This window comes from Pyrus communis, chromosome 3, assembly GCF_041283825.1.
Source record: "Pyrus communis isolate YQ-2024b chromosome 3, ASM4128382v1, whole genome shotgun sequence".
NCBI classification, from domain to species: domain Eukaryota; kingdom Viridiplantae; phylum Streptophyta; class Magnoliopsida; order Rosales; family Rosaceae; genus Pyrus; species Pyrus communis.
In genome coordinates this window covers 29,919,004-29,932,970 of record NC_142567.1, presented here as the reverse complement: position 1 = coordinate 29,932,970, position 13,967 = coordinate 29,919,004, and the positions used below count along the sequence as shown (strand labels likewise).

The following is a 13,967-nucleotide window of genomic DNA, read 5'->3' as shown; positions in this document are numbered from 1 at the left end:
ACTAGATTTTCACTAGTAATTCCCTAAGGTTCGTAAAGCATATCTACAATAGCATACTAAAATTTGGTGTCAATTCAATGGTAATATCGTCAATTGTTAGAATATTCAAGTGGCGGACCTTATCGAAAATATACTCAACCAACAGTATTTAATAAATCGAATGCTACATATCGGAAAATTCGACTTTTTTCAAAAATTCTCAAATTTTACAAAAATGAAGATCTCAACAAGCAGAGTAAACTTTATACATGTGGCCAAGGCCAATTTGGCTGGAAAACACCCCAAACTGGCCACGAACCGCCGAAACCCTAAGGTGGGTGTTCTTCAATTCGACTTCCTCGGTGTCCCAACGCCCCTACAACCTATTGGGTCTTGTTCCTGGGTCCAAGGGGAGTTGAGTAAGGGTAGTGGTGGGTGGTGAAACTCACCGGAACGGTGGAATCGCCGTCAAAGCTCCATGGGTCACCCGCACGGTTTTTACACGGTTTTGGACCTAAAAACCCTTAACTTGGGGTGGAAATGGAAGATGGGAGATGGTGGAAGAGGTTGCAGGTGATGGATAGTTGAATTTTACCTGAAAAAATGGTGGAAGTGGCCAGAAACCACTCCGGGTTGGCGCGGGTAAATGGGTTCACAGGAATGGAGGGAAAAAATATCCTTTTTCCCCCCATTGGTCCTTTCTTTCCTTCTAATTGGTCCCCTTTTCCACTTAAAATGGCCGGTCCTTTAATCCTAAAAAGTGTTTGGGCCTTTTTATCCCTAAGTGGAAATTAAAATAATTCTCACAATCTATAGTTTCACAACTGCAAACGTACGTAACTATACCGTTATAATCCGGACTCGCAAACGGCTTTCGCCTAAGCGCTCGTGGCTTCGAGACCTATTTGAAAACGTTACTTATGAATTCAAAAGGTCAACAAGTAAATAATAATTTGCCAAACTTCACTTTTCGTAACTAGTTTAATTGAAATCTAATTTCAAATAAACTAATATAAATTCTTGAAAAATAATATAAAATCTCAATAATACAAATACGTAGATTATATCAGTGTTCTTAATCATGAAGGAAAAAAGTTTGCAAATTTGTTTTTTGTTTGAATTTTTTTTTTTTTTTAAACAAGGGCTAACCATCATAGTTTTTTGGCAGTTTTGGGCCCTACTATGTTTTCAGCTTAAACATTATATTAAAAAAAACATTTGTGCCTCAATAAATAGTAAAATCATTTTCAATTGTCTTATAAAGTTTTTCTTAATGACCATAAAAAATATTTCGCGAAAATAAAAAATTGTGTTTTTCTCCAAAAACATGGGCGTCATCACAGGTTTTAGGCGGTTTTGAAAAATTGTACAAAATTCGTCATAAAATATATAGCCTTTCAGCATACCGCACTGTAAGGTCTTGAAAATTCATTGAAGACTTTTCGTTGATATTTTTGAGGATGGATTCCCATTTTAGCTATGTTTTGGGCTCCACTATAATTTTTTTTTTTTTTTTTCGAACTTCAGCTTAAATTCTACTAAAAAGTACATTTGTGGCTCAATAAATAATCAAATGCAAGTTCCAACATTGCATTGTTATACCCTAAAATTAGAATAGAAAAAAAAATACATAAAATCGAAGTTTTCTCTAATTGAGAACTCTATTTTTTTTTTTTTTGTTCAAATTGTGTTTCAAGTTCTGTGCATTGCAAGTTCGAGGAAAGCAATGTATGTGACATTTAAAGAATTAATACAGACAGAGGAGTCATGCTTAGCAACCAGAAAGCGAGGTTTTCTATAAACGGGACTTCGACTAATCATTTTCTTGGCACGTCCACCTTCGGTGAATACACTGTTGTTCATTCCGGCTGACTTGCCAAGATCAATCCCCCGGCTCCTTTGGATAAAACTTGCATCCTCAGCTGTGGCATCTCTACAGGGTTGGTGTTCTGCCCGAAATATTACGGTTTTGGTTTATGTAGCCAAAGTTGATCCCCTATGTTCTCGTTGTGTAATACCAAATATTTTCTTTTCAAACATCAGGTTTGGGTGCCACTCTGAATGTGGCAAAACCAAAGAACGGATCTTCACATGTATGTAAATAGTTTGGCGCAACACTTATTTTGTTTCTTATTGTAAATAGGGTGTAAATAAATTTTCACATATATGTATATAGATTTCCACGTATATATACTCACTACATTTTTGTATTGTTTTAAAACTTGCAGTATGGCATAGGCGCTCTTGCTAGTGAGCTATGATAGGACGTTTGTCAGTGCCGACCTTGAACCGTCAACGCATTGTGATTCATAAACGAAGGAAGGACTAGCAAACAAACACCATCATAAATACTTGCGTGCAATTAGGACAATAGGGATATCTAGGTCTGTATTTCAATTGCATCTAAATTTTCATCCAGCGTAATAAAGAAACAGAGATAACCCGTATGATAAAAATTCACATGCAACTAGGTCAATAGGATGCTAAAGGTGGTGCTATCTCGAGGCTATCTCAAGCTTTGCATTTCATCAGTTGCAAATAAACTGTTTCAAACTGTAATAAGGGTTAATAGAAAATCGCACGAAAAAAGCTTACATGCAATTAAAATAATAAAATGTTAAGGTATCAAATATCTCAAACTAGCGATATAAATTTTATGTCTACGTTTCAAGTTTCGTGTAAATTTTTCAAGTTCATGTAAATTTTTCTCCAATCTCGAACCATCGAATGTACCGCAATTCTTCATAGTGTGATGAGTCCTAGAGCCTATTTGCCGAAACGAAGGAACACTCGAAAAGACCCTATACAATTCTTGTATATATAATGCATGTAGGTATTACGAACGTAAGATACCAAAACTATACGTCATACATTCAAATAAAGAAAAAAGGTTGCACCCAAAAATCATACATATACTCATGTGTCATTATCCTTACTAGTTAATATCTAAATCTCAACGCAGCAACCTGATTGAACAAACCCAGAAAACTCGTCAGGCACACTAATCCTATCTAATTTGCCATTTTGCCCTCCCTCCGTTTCTTCCGCCATATAGAACCCTTGACTTGACCCTTGGTACTCCGACCCCACCACCAGGGTCCCACCCCCAAGAATGACACCGCAGGTTCCAACTCGGACCGCCGAGTCCAACTCACCCCGACTCACCAATCTCCCATCTTCCCCTACTCCAACACAATGCCTCGGACAATGTCCCGCCTCCCACGCCTCGTCCTCCAGCCTCCACCGCCCCGACCCCAACTCCAACACCTCGGCACCTGCCTCGAAGACTCCTTGACTCTCGGTGCGATACCCGCTTACCACCCAAAACTCGCTCCCTATCATCACCCCCTGACACTCGTCTCGCTCCTGACTCATCTGAGTCAACTCAGTCCACTCGTCTAGTCTCACATCATAAACCCATGCAGACTTCAACGCGTCCTTGTTCTCGTCGTGCCCGCCCGCCACGTAGACCCGTCCAGCGTCCGATCCGATGGCAAAAAAAGAGCGCTTGGACGGCATGTCGTTGGCTTTCTTCCAACGTGAAGTGGTGAAGTCGTACACAAACACGTCTGTGACCGGGCTGTAACTCACCGGGTCCCACCCGCCAATCACCACAAGCTTCCCTTCACAGCTTGCCAATTGGCAAAACAAGGGCATACCATTTGGGTACTGAGGAACCGGGTCGAGTCTATCCCACGAACGACTCACCGGGTCAAACACGGTGATTCCGAAACTCGGTGACTCGGTGGATTTAGGTACGTCAGATTCTGAGGCAATAAGCTTTCGAGGAAGAGCTTGAACCAAGCATGCAACTTTGTGGGTGCGTGCGATTTTCTTCCTGTGATGGTAAAATTCTTGGCTTTCCAACAGAGTCCGCCATGGACTGCAGACCCGGGAAGCAACTGGATGAGCTGAGTACGGCAACCGCGTCATACACTCGAGTCCGAGTTCTGCAGGCAGACCCGGGATCAAATCGGTAAGCTCGATACTCCACATTTTAGCAGAGAAGTGTGGTTTTGCAGCAAAGCAAATTAAGCAAGAAGTGCTTTTTGCAGCTAAGGAGGAAGTGATGTTTGCCAAAAAAAAAAGAAGCGTTGTTTTGCATCAAAGAAGTGTATTGTGCAATTGCGTAGTAGGCCATGGACTAATTACTTATAGAAACGGTTAGATGGTGGACTCTGTAAAAAGGAAACATATTGTAATTGCATTAGTCATGTTCGAAAACATCTAATTTCAGATTGGACGGCAAATATTTTTTTTTCCCTCAAAAACCATATATTATAAATTGAAAATGAGAGTTTCCCCCTTAAAACTTATTTTTCTCACTCATTCTTTTTATTTTTTTCAGACGTAAACCCATTTACTAGAGTCCAACTAAGCAAATTTCCTTAACAAGCTTGGTATGTCAGTTTTATAATTCTTGTGTTCCTAAAATACCCTCATAGAGTGTAACGTGGGTTAGATTTGACTTATAATTAATCATAAATTTGCATTGCATTTTATTATTTTCAATGCAATTAAATGTCAATTAACCTATTATTTGATTAGGCCTTTTCCTTCTCAAATTTTTTTACCAAAAATTGTTTTATCGTGAAACTAGCTTACCTTATTAGCATGCAATATATAATATAAATAAATAAAAAATTATGGTGTTTTACGTTGAGACATGGACAAATAATTTCTGTCAAAAAAATTATACAAAATAATGGTTGTATTTTTTTCTTTCCATAGAAAATAATTTACCTATCTATATGTTAGTACCCACTTAGAATAGAAATCCTGTAAAAATAATTTACCTACCACATAGGTGTGATATTGTAAAGAAAAAATGTATATGATTATTATAAGTAATAATATGCATGACAGTATTATTTATATAGGTAAATTAATAAGTAGATTGGTAAATTAGTATGTACTACAAAAATGCAGATAAATTAGCTTGTAACAAAAGAATGTATGTAAATTAGTAATTTTTTTTTATTTAAATATAGGTAAATAGTTTGTATCAAAAGAATGTTGGTCAATTAGTTTGTATCAAAAGAATGTAGGTAAATTAGTAAATTTTTAAAATATAGGTAAATAGTTTGTAATACGTGGTTTTAAAACAGGAGCTCAATTGCTCATTGCCAGCATAATTGAAGGTGAGTAATAATAATATTTATTGACATATATTAGGTCATTGTGGCGTAAGTTGTAAATATTTTATACGGATATGTCGTTTATTTGTCAACATGGCAGACTATTTGAATTTTGGATTTTATTTGGATGTTTAATATGAGGTGGGTTTTTGTCTAGATAATATCAGTTACAAAGGTCTATATCTAAACAACCCTATTATAAATGGCCTCGGCCCCATATGATTCTATTTACATTCAGTTTTTTTTTTTTTTTTTTTTTTTTTTTTGAAAGCAGACCAATTAGTTGCTTTGTCATGACAATTCATTTTTTGTAGGGATCGAAAAGATTCACATAATATTTCAGCGTCTCATAATTAAACTTCCGCATCTTTACTAAGACTTCATTCTTTACAAAATAGGTACATTTACAAAGATTTGATCCTGAAACAAACATGAATATAGTCTCGAACTCTACTAACAAATAGAAAAACAATCACAATCTTTATCCTAATAGAAAATCATAATACATAAAATACTAAACATTCCTTAAGCTAAAAATAAACTAAATTGCTAACTTATTATTACTCAACACTTTGAAAATATATCACTAAAGTGTGCACTGATCATATTATGGAAACTAATTATGTCACATCCCGACCCAGGACGGATCACTTTCCTTATGTCACATCCCGACCCGGGGCGGATCACTTCCCGAGCCCGCTCCACCACTGTAGCACTATATTGTTCGCTTTGGGCCCCGACCACGCCCTGGGAACTCACAAGCAACTTTCCAGTGGGTCACCCATCATGGGATTGCTCTGGCCTCCTTCTCGCTTAACTTCGGAGTTCCTACGGAACCCGAAGCCAGTGAGCTCCCAAAAGGCCTCGTGCTAGGTAGGGATGGAAATATACATTTAAGGATCACTCCCCTGGACGATGTGAAATGTTACAAATTATATTGCATGGTATTGATTCAAAGGAAAACTAATCAAAAGAACTTGAAAACTTTAAATTTTAATCAAAATGATAAAAATGTGTTGTAAGTGATTAGTACTATGAATGATTTTTTAAAATAAAAATATCATTTTCATTAAAAATAAATAATACTAAAAATATTTTGTTAAAACTCTTTTGATTCAATAGCCAACCACTATTACTGAATTGATTGATAAAAACAAAGGGGATAAGGGTCGGAAAGGAAGGGATGACATAGCAGCGGCAATTGGACATGACGTAATGTGGGCTCTATCAAACGTGGCATGTAACCAACTATCGTGATCATGGTAAAATCGGCCTGCCATGTGGCAGATAAGTGGATGTGTGTATACAATTCAATTGTATGGGAATACTGTTTGATGAGGATGAGGATGAATTTCATTCATTAGTTATTACTTAATCGCTTGCAACCTTTGGATAGAGACAATAATGACTTTTTCCGTGCCAAGTTGCGAGTGAGTGGATGTTATATTCCAAGTTTATCGTATCTCAAGCAGGAAAAAGTTGAAATGTGCAATTTATAAATATTTGGTCAGTGAAAGTGAAATTTAGTACTAGTTTTATCTTGACAAGCACAATATGTCGATCGCATGGGTTTAATGGCTAAAAGAATCAAGATAAGGTTCGTTGATCTCATCCTTTCTTGGTGCAAGAGTCGATGGGTGATTACTCAAGTTGGTTGAAAAGATAGAATTACTTGGGAAAAACATTCCATAGAGCAGTACCAAGGAGGTCACACTACTAAAGAAACACGACTCTACAATTTCAAACTCATAAAAAATTGCTATTAATCAAATTCAACAGAGGTCGAGTTTCCTGTAGTTATTTCCTAAGAGCAACAATTATAAAAAACAATTAAAACAAAAAATACAAAAGATTTTTCTCGACAAAGTAAAAAAGTGAGCACAACCACAAAAACTTTTTTCGACCGTGCGAGAGAGCAATCACAACCAATAGAGAAGATAAATAAGTAAAGAGGGAAAGAGGTGTCCAGAGGAATTGCTTCCGACCCTCAAAGCCAAAAACGAGGATCCGCGGCTATAAGAACTTTTCCTCTAGTTTTTCTATCTAGCAGCTGATTTTATATGCTTAGATATGGTTTGGCGAACAGCGTGACATAGTTGTTCATAAGTTATAGTTATTGATAGATCTATTTGGCGGTAAAGGATGGATTGCGAGTCTTCCTTCAAATTGGTGGCATAGTGGTAAAGGGTGGATTGCCAAGCTTCCTTCAAACTAAAAACGGGAGGTCTCATGGTTGAAACCCGCTGCTAGTGTGGAAACCAGACTTGTGGCCAGAAAGAGGCTGACATGCCTCTGTGAGTCTACCCAGCCTCTGAAAAAAGTGGATAACTGTGATTTGCCACTAGGTATTCCCCTTTGAAAAATAAAAACAAAGATATATTTGGCGTGTGACACTCTTTGAGTTGAAAGCCCTAGGCTAAATTAAGCGCCATTTCCTTAAGTATGGATACTCCCAATAATTCTATTGTATGATTTGTATACAACTCTTCAACCCATCACAATTTACTATATTAAGCAATGTTTTTTCTTCCGCTTTCTTTGGACAAACGAATCACATCAAATCAGTTTTCAATGACTAATCTAATCCAAACAAACAACAAAATAAATTATATGTGGAGCGCATGGGTTTAATGGCTAAAAGAATCAAGATAAGGTCGTTGATCTCATCCTCTCTTGGTGCAAGAGTTGATGAGTGATTGTCTAAGTTGGTTGCAAAGATAGAATTACTTAGGAAAAACATTCCATAGAGCAGTACCAAGGAGGTCACACTACTAAAGAAACACGACTCTACAATTGCAAATTCATAAAAAATTGCTATTAATCAAATCCAACAGAGGTCAAGTTTCCAACACTTATAAAAAAACAATTAAAACAAAAAAATACAAAAGACTTTTCTTGACAAAGTAAAAAAGTGAGCAAAACCACAGAGACTTTTTTCCACCGTGCAAAAGAACAATCACAACCAATAAAGAAGATAAATAAGCAAAGAGGGAAAGAGGTGTCCAGAGGAATTGCTTCCGACCGCTCAAAGCCAAAAACAAGGATCAGCGGCTGTAAGAACTTTTCCTCTATATTTTCTATCTAGCAGCTGATTTTATATGCTTAGATATGGTTTGGCGAACAGCGTGACATAGTTGTTCATAAGTTATAGTTATTGATAGATCTATTTGGCGGTGGATTGTGAGTCTTCCTTCAAATTGGTGGCCTAGTGGTAAAGAGTGGATTGCCAAACTTCCTTCAAACTAAAAACTGGAGGTCTCGTGTTCGAAACCCACTGTTGATTTGGAAACCAGACTTGTGGCCAGAAAGAGGCTGAAATGCCTCTATGAGTCCTCTGGCCCCCGAAAAAAAATGGATAACTATGATTTGCCACTAGTTATTCCCCTTTGAAAATAAAAACAAAGATATATTTGGCGTGTGACACTTTTTGAGTTGAAAGCCCGAGGCTAATCCTCTGAGTATGGATACTCCCAATAATTTTAAGGAAAACTAACAAAAAATTCAAAAAAACTTCATTTTTAATGAAATGCCATTTTTAAAGATATAGTGAATAATACCAAAGAAATGTATAAATATGATTTTTCGTTAAAAATGAACAATACCGAAAGTGTTTTGTTAAACCTCTCATAATTCTATCGTATGATTTGTATACAACTCTTCAACCCATCACAATTTACTATATTAAGCAATGCTTTTTCTTCCGCTTTCTTTGGACACCAATCACATCAAATCAGTTTTCGATGACTAATCTAATCCAAACAAACAACGAAATAAATTATATTGTTTGGATTGGAATGAATCAGTCAATTTGATCGGCCATATATGGGAAATGAATTATTGACCTGTGAACACCTCTCTACTCACGTAAGTAAACTTACTAGCTAAAGATGCTTAATAAAAAAATCTTGAACGTTCTAGTGAGCGACGGACTCAGAGGTTTGAGAGCGAAAGAAAGCGAGGTTTGAAAGAGAGAAGTGGAAATTGACACGTTCCGATTCTAATATTCCATGAACACCAGAATATGCACGTACTGGTCGATACCCGAGGGTGACGAAAGCCATTTATTGAATGCAAATGCTGAAAACAAGGAATAAATAAGACTGTTGAGAACAAGGAATAAATAAGACTTATAAATTTAAATATAATGAATATGCATTTAAGGAACTTGTTCAAAGTATACAACTAATTACAATACTAAAAAGAAATAATATAAAATTGAATGAATAAGAGGATGGGTCCTACACCGTGAGGACTTGAAGATGCCGATGCAGAAGTGCCTGAACACCGGAATTGTATGCCTCGATTCCAAGTCTTGAAGGGGGCGCAAAACAAATATGAGTGGACCAAATTGATATAGATATAACAAAACAGTTATCAACATACTAATCCCCAAGTTTTATGAAAACTCATAAACAATTATAAAAATAGGTTTTCCGAAACCTAGCATGTCGTGCAATGTCTCAAAATATATCTCGTATACATCGTAATCACTAGTGAATGTTCAATATCCCTCCAGGCCCCATGCCAGATCCCTGTCTCTATGCCAATTGCTAGAGGAAAATCACCTTCAGGCCCCGTGCCAGCTCCTCGTCCCTGGGCTAATTGTCAGAGGAAAAACCCTTCAGGCCCTATGCCAACACTGTAACCATCGCCCAGGACGGAATCTATCCTTCACCCCGTAACGGAATAGGGACACTAGGTAAGTACAAAACCATTGAATATACATTTATTTGAAAGGCAACTTCATAGTATAAAGTCATCCATCATCTATACTATAAAGAGGTGTTATAAACGTGTTCTAAATATTATATTGTCATCCATCAGATATTAAAGAACATGGGTTATAGGAAAAATAGTAATAATTCAAAGTAACCTCAATAAGCATGTTATCTCATAAAACGTTTCATAAAACGTAATCATTAAAATCATGATTTTCATGTATGCATTTCCACTATTAAAACATGCATTTTAGAATGGGTCCACTCACATATACTTAGCCGCCGAAGAGCCACACAAAATGCCACAATAAATTGCCCTTAAGCACATAAAGGGTACAATTAATAAAACTTTATTATAACAATTGAATTTGGAAAAATGGATGTTGGAAACAAATTCAGGACGTCGAATTATCCTAAGAAGAGTCCCAAGTAAGTTTTATAAAAGTCAACATAAGAATATTCCAGAGAATATTCCTCGGAAGGTTCCAACTGGGTTTAGGGCTTAGGGTTTGGACTTGGGTTAGGTTTAGGTTTAGGTTTAGGTAGGTTGGGCTTCGGATAATGGGTTAAGGGTTTCAAATTTAAAATGGGTTTTAGGGCTGGGTTATATTAGGTTTGGGCTTGAAAGCTCATGGGTCTTGGGCTGGCTTAATGGCCTAAAGGCCTGTCTCACTTAGGTTCTCAAATGGGTTGGGCTTGAAGGCCTGACCCTATTCCTTTGGGTTTTAACACAAAATAAAAAAAATAAAAGGTTTGGGTTGGGTTTAAAGGGGCCTAAGGCCCGAGTTCTAAACAGCGCAAGGGGCTTGGGTTTACTGGATTGTGGGTTGCCGAATTCGTAGAAAGAAAAAGGTCGGATTTCGGCCGGAATTTTAGACAAACTTTAAACATTCATAACATTGTCAATACTCAACAAAATTGAGTGATACAAAAATGGAAATCATGGTTCTCGACGAGACAAAGAGAATGGTACCTCGCACGACGTTAACTCGCCTTAGTTTGGCCAGAAAACACCTCGAAAGCCTCGGAGGTCGCTAGAAACTGGGTAAGATTCAAATAGATATAACTTCTTCAATACTCAAAGAAATTGGATGAAACAAAAAGGAAAGTTGTAGTACTCAGCAAGACGAAGAGATTGATACCTGCATACGGCCAAATCGCTGTGGTTTGGCCGGAAATTTCCTCGAAAGGGACAGTACTTGCTGGAAAATTTGGAAAAGCTACTCTGAGCAGTTTTTTGCGGTTCACGCGTATGCACTACTTAAAACAACCTTCGATCTAACCCTAAAAGATAACCCCAAGGGTTTCTATAAGCTTACCAACGTCGGAAAAACAAGAAACACGTCGGAGAAGACGATGAACAGTGACACCGTCACTATTGGGGTTCCTTGAAGGTTTGCTTGAGTTTTCTCAAGGTTCCTACGTCCAGTAATGTTGGTTTGGGGTTGTTGTTGCTTATGTAAGTGACAAACTTGGGAAGAGAGGGAGAGATCATAGAGGGAGAGAGATATCCGGGAGTCACATGGGAGAGGGAAGAAGAGAAGAAAAAGAGGGAGAGAAAGATGAGGTTACGGTGAGGGAAGAGAGGAGAGAGAGAAAGAGTTATAAAAATCAAGAAAAGAAAGAAAAAGGGAAGGGAACCGAGGGACAAATCAGGAGGTGGGCCCCTTGGGCTCACCATTAAGACCCAAAAACCAATTTTAAAAGAAAAAGATCTAGTTTAAGGTGAAATTTCACGAAAATACCTCATTCGTTCCGATAAAATCAGGATGGGTTGTTACAGAAACGACAGAAAAAATCGAGATTGTATAGTCGAAGCAGAGCATTTAATAGCAATCGACGCGTGGGCAGCCGTGGATACAGACATCGTTCCACTGTGCCAAGGAGGAAAAAAGAGGGAGAATGAAGAGCTGATTGAGGGCATTTTTGTCATTTCACTATTGTGAATATTGTTTTTTGAACCGAGTAGTAATGTCTATATATAATTTATGCATTCTAGCACAGTTGATCCAAAGCAAAAAAATTAATAACCACATTATTGATAGCTTATTTATAACACAAACCTTACATTATTCTTCTCATAAATCAATCAAGTTGATAGGGATATGTCAAACTTAAAAAACTTCACTAAAATGTATATACAACTAGTCAGCTCCATTCTTGATCTATTGAATACTTAATCACTTCTTCACAAATTGGTCATAGTAGCTGCAAGATCATCCAAAGGACAAAAATGGAATCAGCACCATCATAAACGGATGGAAAAATATAGATAGATAGACTCTTTTTTTTAAACAAATGTCTTTAAGAAGCATTAATATCATAAACTCACCCCAAATCTTCATAATCTGCTAGTTTTGCCACAAGATGGTAGAAGCCAAGCCACATTTAAGCCTGGAAAATCTTCATGCAGTGGTACCAAATAATCCCAAACACAGTCAGCACAGCAATCACCAAGTACACAACTTTTGTGCCAACACAAGTTACATACACCAAAATTCCAAACGGAATAAATAACACTGCTATTAACCCTCTCAGCCTTGTAACTGGAACTTTGAAGGGCCTCTGTAAATCCGGAATCTTCACCCTCAACCAAAGAAAAGCCGAAAATTCAACTAGCATGCTCAAACTGAACAAAACATTCACTAAAGATGTGACATGCCTAAACTTCATGTAAGAAACCAAGTTTGATATCACTGCTGATATAAAAATTCCCACCCAAGGAGTGTCGAACCATTTTGACCGTGCCCCGAAAAGTCTAGGCAGCAACCCTAATTCAGCCATGCCTAAAAGCTGGTGTGAGCAACTGCTCAATTGGGACTGGTAGACACCAATGCTAGACAAAAAGGCTCCAGCCCTAACCCATTTTTTGAACCTTTTCCCTACGATTTTTTCTGCCACAACTGTGTAATACCCATCAACCCAATCATCTAGGTCAAGAGACATGGCACCAGTTGCAGCTAGTAGAGGTATTAGGGAAGTCAAAAAAGTCAACAACCCAGCTGAGAGAAATGCTTTTGGTAATGTTTTGGGGGGATTTTTAACACCTTCCAGAACTAAAGTACTAACATTGTCCCAACAATTTAAGTTCCAAAATAAGGAATTAAAAAACAATGGCCAATTTTTTTTCTTCCTATTTTGGCCAGAAAAAACCCATTTGCTTGGGTCAATTTTGGGAATAGCAAAAAGCGAAATTACTACAAATGGCAAGTATGATAAAATGCCTAAAAATATTGCAGCATAGCCAACAGTAGGCAGACCAATGAAGTTAAGAACTGAGAGCAAAAGGGTTGAAAGAGAGATGAGAAAATAGTGAGGCAAGTGTGACAAAGTTGGTAGCATGGGATCAATGTAGTCTATACAGAGAACTGGGTAGGACGACAGGTTAATGACAGCACTAAGGAACTTCCAGAAACCAATGAGGAAGCCCCAGAAGGGACCAAAGGCTTGGTGAGTCCATATGACAAAGCCGCCATTGCCAGGAAAGGCGGTGGCTAGCTCAGCAGTGACAAGGGCCTCAGGAATGCACCAGATGATGGGGAAGAGGAGAAAGCCAAGGATGGCAAAGAAAGGCCCCCCGGAACCGACAGTGGACTCAGTGCCATAGGGACCGCCGGAGACTTGAAAGTAAATGAGGAAAACAAGTGGGATGAATGCTAGTTTTTTGCTTTTGATCTTGGTGTTGCTAAACATTGGATATTCTTGTACTTCTTTTTCATTTTCAAGAAGAGAGGTTTTCGATTTTGGAGAAGATTGGGGAGATTTCATGGTGTTTCTTTTTTCCTTTGGGATTTCTTGGATTTTCAATGGGAATTTCAAGAGTTATGTGATTGGATTTCAAGATTGAAGGTGGAGGATGGATTGGAAGGCTGGTTGCCTTGCTTGCTAGTTCATTGGATATATAAATTGGTCCATGTGGCATGCAACAAAATGCTGTCAATGCTGTCAGAATGTATGCAACTAATATACTCAAACAATGTTTCAACTCTTCTGCTGCTTCTTTGTGGTGTTGTACTGAGTGTGCTGCTTCCTGGGAAATTGCTTATACCAGTACACATTCTTGTCACTTGTGAGAAGGGGGTATGATTAACTTTTACATGGTGACAGGGGACGTTATGAGTGAAACAGGATG

The 13,967-nt window shown here is 37.7% G+C and overlaps 1 protein-coding gene and 1 pseudogene across 2 annotated transcripts; both read right to left on the bottom strand.

The window, feature by feature from the left end:
- Positions 1-2,776: 2,776 nt before the first annotated feature.
- Positions 2,777-4,129, bottom strand: LOC137716156 (F-box/kelch-repeat protein At2g44130-like). Its single transcript, XM_068455562.2, has one exon. It carries the CDS (start codon positions 3,973-3,975, stop codon positions 2,926-2,928), a length of 1,050 nt encoding a protein of 349 aa, XP_068311663.2. The 5' UTR covers positions 3,976-4,129; the 3' UTR covers positions 2,777-2,925.
- A 7,729-nt stretch (positions 4,130-11,858) lies between these two features.
- LOC137716430 (putative polyamine transporter At3g13620 pseudogene) lies at positions 11,859-13,773 on the bottom strand (annotated as a pseudogene). Its single transcript, XR_015961154.1, has 2 exons — positions 12,168-13,773; positions 11,859-12,043 (listed from the first exon to the last, which is right to left on the bottom strand). The product of XR_015961154.1 is annotated as a putative polyamine transporter At3g13620 pseudogene (transcript).
- Positions 13,774-13,967: the final 194 nt, after the last annotated feature.

Coding starts and splice junctions, on each gene's coding strand:
- LOC137716156 (XM_068455562.2), bottom strand. CDS start 3,975: ATGTGGAGTATCGAGCTTACCGATTTGATCCCGGGTCTGCCTGCAGAA.